Source organism: Lampris incognitus, chromosome 2, assembly GCF_029633865.1.
Source record: "Lampris incognitus isolate fLamInc1 chromosome 2, fLamInc1.hap2, whole genome shotgun sequence".
In the NCBI taxonomy this organism is placed as follows: Eukaryota; Metazoa; Chordata; class Actinopteri; order Lampriformes; family Lampridae; genus Lampris; species Lampris incognitus.
Window position 1 is genome coordinate 91,978,196 of NC_079212.1, and position 5,008 is coordinate 91,983,203.

At 48.6% G+C, this 5,008-nt stretch overlaps 1 protein-coding gene across 1 annotated transcript; it reads left to right on the forward strand.

The window, feature by feature from the left end:
* Positions 1-1,004: 1,004 nt before the first annotated feature.
* On the forward strand, positions 1,005-5,008 carry LOC130130779 (amphoterin-induced protein 1-like). Its single transcript, XM_056300602.1, has 3 exons — positions 1,005-1,121; positions 2,154-2,208; positions 3,316-5,008. Exons 1-3 carry the CDS (start codon positions 1,005-1,007, stop codon positions 4,857-4,859), a joined length of 1,716 nt encoding a protein of 571 aa, XP_056156577.1. The 3' UTR covers positions 4,860-5,008.

Below are 5,008 nucleotides of genomic sequence, written 5' to 3' on the forward strand. Positions count from 1 at the left end.
CTCTTCATGAAGCTCTTTTTATTAAGAACAGCTCTGAAGGTGCAGCAATAACACAACGCACCAAAGCAAGCTGTGTACCCACACTACCGGGCAACTTCCACACTGTGAACAGCTCTGAAGGTGCAGCAATAACACAACACACCAAAGCAAGCTGTGCACCCACACTACCGGGCAACTTCCACACTGAACAGCTCTGAAGGTGCAGCAATAACACAACGCACCAACGCAAGTTGTGCACCCACACTACCGGGCAACTTCCACACTGTGGTAATAGGAGACGACAAGCGGCGCGAGTGAGTGCGAGACGCTGCATGCTCATACTCCACAACCCTAACAAGGCTAATTATGAATGATTGGCTTTATTTCCAACATGTTAAAATAACAAAATAAAACACACAGGCAGGAATACCAGAACAAATGGAAACAACAGTGAACATATTTTGCAGACTCTGTAACAACACAAGTGATAACTCGTCCATGCTGGGAAAGGGCGTAGGATGAAGTAAAGAACTTTTGCTACCCCTTTCTTATACTTTATCAATGAAATCAAAACCAAAACAAAACTTTCAAGACAAAATAAAAGTGGAAAAACAAAAAGAAAAGCCAATGCATAGAGAGCAAAATAAACAGCACGAGTCAGACAAGGCCCCTCACACGTCATATGTGCCATGTCCTGTTGTTGCAGTCCTCCTCTCTGTTCATCCAGCCTACATCTGTTCAGCGCGTTATCTTTAAACTTCCTTACTGATGTACACATCTGCATTTGTTTTCTACAGGTGTTCCGTACATTAACTCCTCTCATGGATACACAGGAAGTTTTGCATTTGTCCTCGCTAGTTGTTTTTTTGAATATAATCGAATATAATTTTTGAATATAATTAACCGACTTTTTATGCTAAAATTCCCATCGTAATAACACATCTCACAGTTGACATAATTGACATAGTCGCAATGTGAAGCAGCTATCGCAGACCATCGTCAGGGTGAGTGGGACTGCAGCACGCATGCGCACCCCGTCCCCTGTCACTAATGCGCCGCAGTTCAAACGGAGGATGGTGGCGTGTGCCCTGCCCTCCGTCACGGCGAGCCAGACGGCAGGCTTCCACCCCTCCGCCCGGAGGGCAACGCCGAGCTCGACACGCGCGCAGCTCCCTCGCGCGTCTTCACGTGAACAGCATAAACTCCTCTTCTGAGAGCGGCCCTTGCGTTATAACCGCGAGTGGGTCCATTAGGTTACAACACCCTCAACAACAAAAAAACAAAACAAAAACCCTTTCGGGCATCTTGGGGGCTCATCTGATGGATAAACCCCTCATCTCTAACAAAATGAGTCATTAATGATCGCTATTCAGGAACCACGTGAATATTAATGAGGCGGTCTGTCATTCAATCGCACGAGGTCATATTGCAGTTTTGACGAGCAGTTCTGTAACCGAACTGCCTCCGTGGACTGCTGTAGCCTGAGAAGACAAGACAAGACAAGACAAGACAGGATAAGACAAGACAAGACAAGACAAGACAAGACAAGACAAGACAAGACAGGATAAGACAAGATAAGATAAGATAAGACAGGATAAGACAAGATAAGATAAGATAAGACAGGGTAAGACAAGACAAGACAAGACCAGATAAGTCAAGTCGAGACAAGACGAGACGAGACGAGACAAGACAATATAAGACAAGATTAATTTTTGTGAAGAAATTGTTTTGCAGTTTATCTTATTTCTGTATCAGTTGGATGTTTTACATTATTTGACGAACGGTGCGTGATTTGATAAATGTATTCTTCATATTTTTATGTAAATTAGGAACTACATCACACTATGCAGCATGTCTAGTGTTTAGGATAGTTGGGCGGAGTGATACGCCGCACAGTGAAGTGTTCTATCAAGTTTGTTGTTGCCGGTGTTCTGGGCTCCTTCGGGTTTGATTTGTATGAGCATTAAAAAGTAGATTTGTTCCGATGAGGAACAGCCGTCCCCGTGCTGCTAATTACCCACGAGCCCAGATAGAGTTCATCCATTCATAGTTAACGCTAAAAGTACACCAGCGTTACAATAAGACGAGATGAGATAAGACTTTATTCATCCACGAGGTGAATAAATGTCACTTATATGCGAGATATAAATAATGAATACACAAACTGTGTACAGGACCACAACCCTGCTGGAGGGAACCCCATCAACACCATCACCGCATCTTCTGGTGGTACAGTCGCTGTGTTGTATTGTGATGGTACTGGTCTGTAGCGGTATGTCTAATGGGAACCATCAGAGCGTGTTGTGCCCTATAGGAAACAACAAGGATCCGGTTGGTGGTCTCCGATGGAAACCAGTAAAACCAGTATAGATCCAGCGTGCAGAAAACACTAAAACCCGATGGGTTTCCTCTATCAGAACCCGTCGGGGTTCTTCTAATGGTTTCTGACGGACAGTGTTTCGTGAGCGCCTCGAGGGTTTTGGAAGACAATTAGCTCACTTGTGTATTGATAATCTGATCTGAACTCGTCTCCAGTGTGGGTGGAGCGACAGACCGGGTGCTGCTCCACCTGTCACCAGTGACCGGATGCTCGCTCTCTCTCTCTCTCTCTCTCTCTCTCTCTCTCTCTCTCTCTCTCTCTCTCTCTCTCTCTCTCTCTCTCTCTCTCTCTCTCTCTCTCTGTCAGACCACAGGAGCGTCTCGCGGTCCGGACGACCCACCACCACGGGCCAGGCTGCTGCTGGATGTTGGATGTCGCTGTCGTTATTGGGCTTTACGATGTCCTGTGGCGGATCCTGTCGAGGTCCGGTCCGGTCGTAAAGACAACCTTTTCTTCTTCTTCTTCTTTCATCTGGCTCCGCGAGCTGTTAAGACATCCACAAAAGGTAGGCATCGTGGCGCGGGACAGATCCCTCGCGGGATATTTCGCTGCGATAGATGTCGTTCTGGAAGAACGGCATGTGGACCAGCACACCGCATGTTTGCGAACCAGATTAATTAGCCACGGAATATTTTTTTCTTCCTTCAAATGTTTGTTAGTTTTCGGTTTGTGTGTTCTGGTGGTATTTCGTGGCCACATGACCCAACAGAACTTTCTGACCGGTGGATTGGCTGGTGCAATGCGTGCGGAGTGCGCATAAAGGCTGCAAAGTATACTGTCATGTCATCGCGCGCGATGAGCCGCCTGGTTTAAAGGTGCAACGCTGCTTAAAGGTTAAGTATGAATTGATGTCAGAGAGACAACGTTGTCTCTTCGTAGCAAAGCGTATCCTTGCATTTCCATAACGCCTCCGCTGTCCCACAGGTTAACACGTCCTGATTTCTGTGTCATTCTAGCCCAGCTTCAGCTTGACATGATGGGAGGGCAGCTCCACGTTTCCCATCGCGCCATTGGAGACGTGCTTCGGATTCTGCCTCTGGCTTTGCTATTGCCCGCAATGAGCTCAAATGGACAGTTCGTGGGCAGCCCTCTTAACTGCGACAAGACCTGCGTGTGTGCCAGTAACATAATAAGCTGTTCCAAGAGGAACCTGACCAGCATACCCGTAGCTCTCCCGCGTTACACGGCTGTGCTGGACCTGAGCTTCAACTCCATCGCCCGGCTACGTGCCGAGTGGACCACCGTCAAGCTAAGCAGACTCCACAGCCTCTTGCTCAGCCACAACGGCCTCACCTTCCTGTCCTCCGAGGCCTTTGTCTCCGTGACAAGGCTACGCTACTTGGACTTGTCCTCAAATGGTCTCCACCTGCTGGAGGAGCTCATATTCGAGCCCCTGGAACGCCTGGAGGTGCTGCTGCTTTATAACAACCACATCTCCCAAATTGACCGCTCTGCGTTTTCTGGCCTCGTCAGCCTGCAGAAGCTGTATTTGAGCCACAACCAGATCTCCCGTTTCCCCTTGGAGCTATTGAAGGACAGGGGCCGGCCAGAAACTCTCACTCTCCTGGATGTGTCCTCCAACCGAATTAAGGTGCTGCCCCTCCAAGATCTCCAGGTTCTCCCCGCCTGGATGAAGAACAGCCTCTACTTCCACAATAACTCTCTGCCCTGTAGCTGTGAACTGTACAACCTGCTTGCACGCTGGCACCTGCAGCAACTAAGCGCTTCCACCGACTTTAGAGATGACCACACCTGTATACTGCCAGGGTTACAAAAAGAAAAGGTGGCCATACTGGATCTGAACAGGATCCATTTTAACTGTAGTGAAGTTAGGATTATGGATGAGGAGGCCTATCTGGACCAGTTCCTGGTCCTGAACTGTGACACAAGGGAGAAGGACGTGCTGAAGAACTGGCTGCTCCCCGGCAATGTCCCAGTGTCCCCGGCTAACAAAAGCGCCGTGATGCTCGAAGGGGGCAGCCTCCAGATCGGGCCCCTCAAGGTGGATGACTCAGGGGTCTACACCTGTTACGCTGCCAGTGACTCTTTCAATGAAACGCTTTATGTGACTGTGGTGGTTTACAACTTCACCATTAGTGGCGGGCTGGAGAACATGAAGACAGCCTACACCACCCTGTTGGGATGCCTGGCCAGCATTGTTATGGTTCTCATCTACCTCTATCTGACACCCTGCCACTGTCTGTGCTGCCCAGACCAGAGCCTGAATAAAAGCCTCCCCGGGGACAGTCTCCACTCTTCCACCATCAGCGTCTCTCAAATACTCGAGGAGACTGGACAAGACAGGGGTGAAGTGACCAATAAGGGCATCCTAAGCAGACACATGGCCTTACGGGAACCGAAGGACCAGCAGGAGCAGAACGGGAGGCTGAACCCAATCGGCGAGGAAGAGGAGGAGTGGCACATGGACAACTGTGAGAGGAGGAGGTCTGATGTTGAGTCTGTTAGTTCTGTGAGCTCCGATACCCCAATGGTAGTTTAACAGAGAGTGAGTAAACGCCTGCCCCGTTGTATTTTTGTCAACATCCATCAACTCCCCTCCTCCTCTCACCATTTTATTCTCATATGTGTGTCTGAAATTCTTTGATGTTAGAGGAAAATGTCTCATCCAAAATTATCCTACAGGGAAGT

Excerpts from the sequence above, each read along its gene's own strand:
- LOC130130779 (XM_056300602.1), top strand. The coding sequence starts at position 1,005 with ATGCGCACCCCGTCCCCTGTCACTAATGCGCCGCAGTTCAAACGGAGG. Across the intron at positions 1,122-2,153 it reads TCCACCCCTCCGCCCGGAGG|GACCACAACCCTGCTGGAGG; the intron begins GCAACGCCGAGC and ends AACTGTGTACAG. Across the intron at positions 2,209-3,315 it reads CATCACCGCATCTTCTGGTG|CCCAGCTTCAGCTTGACATG; the intron begins GTACAGTCGCTG and ends GTGTCATTCTAG.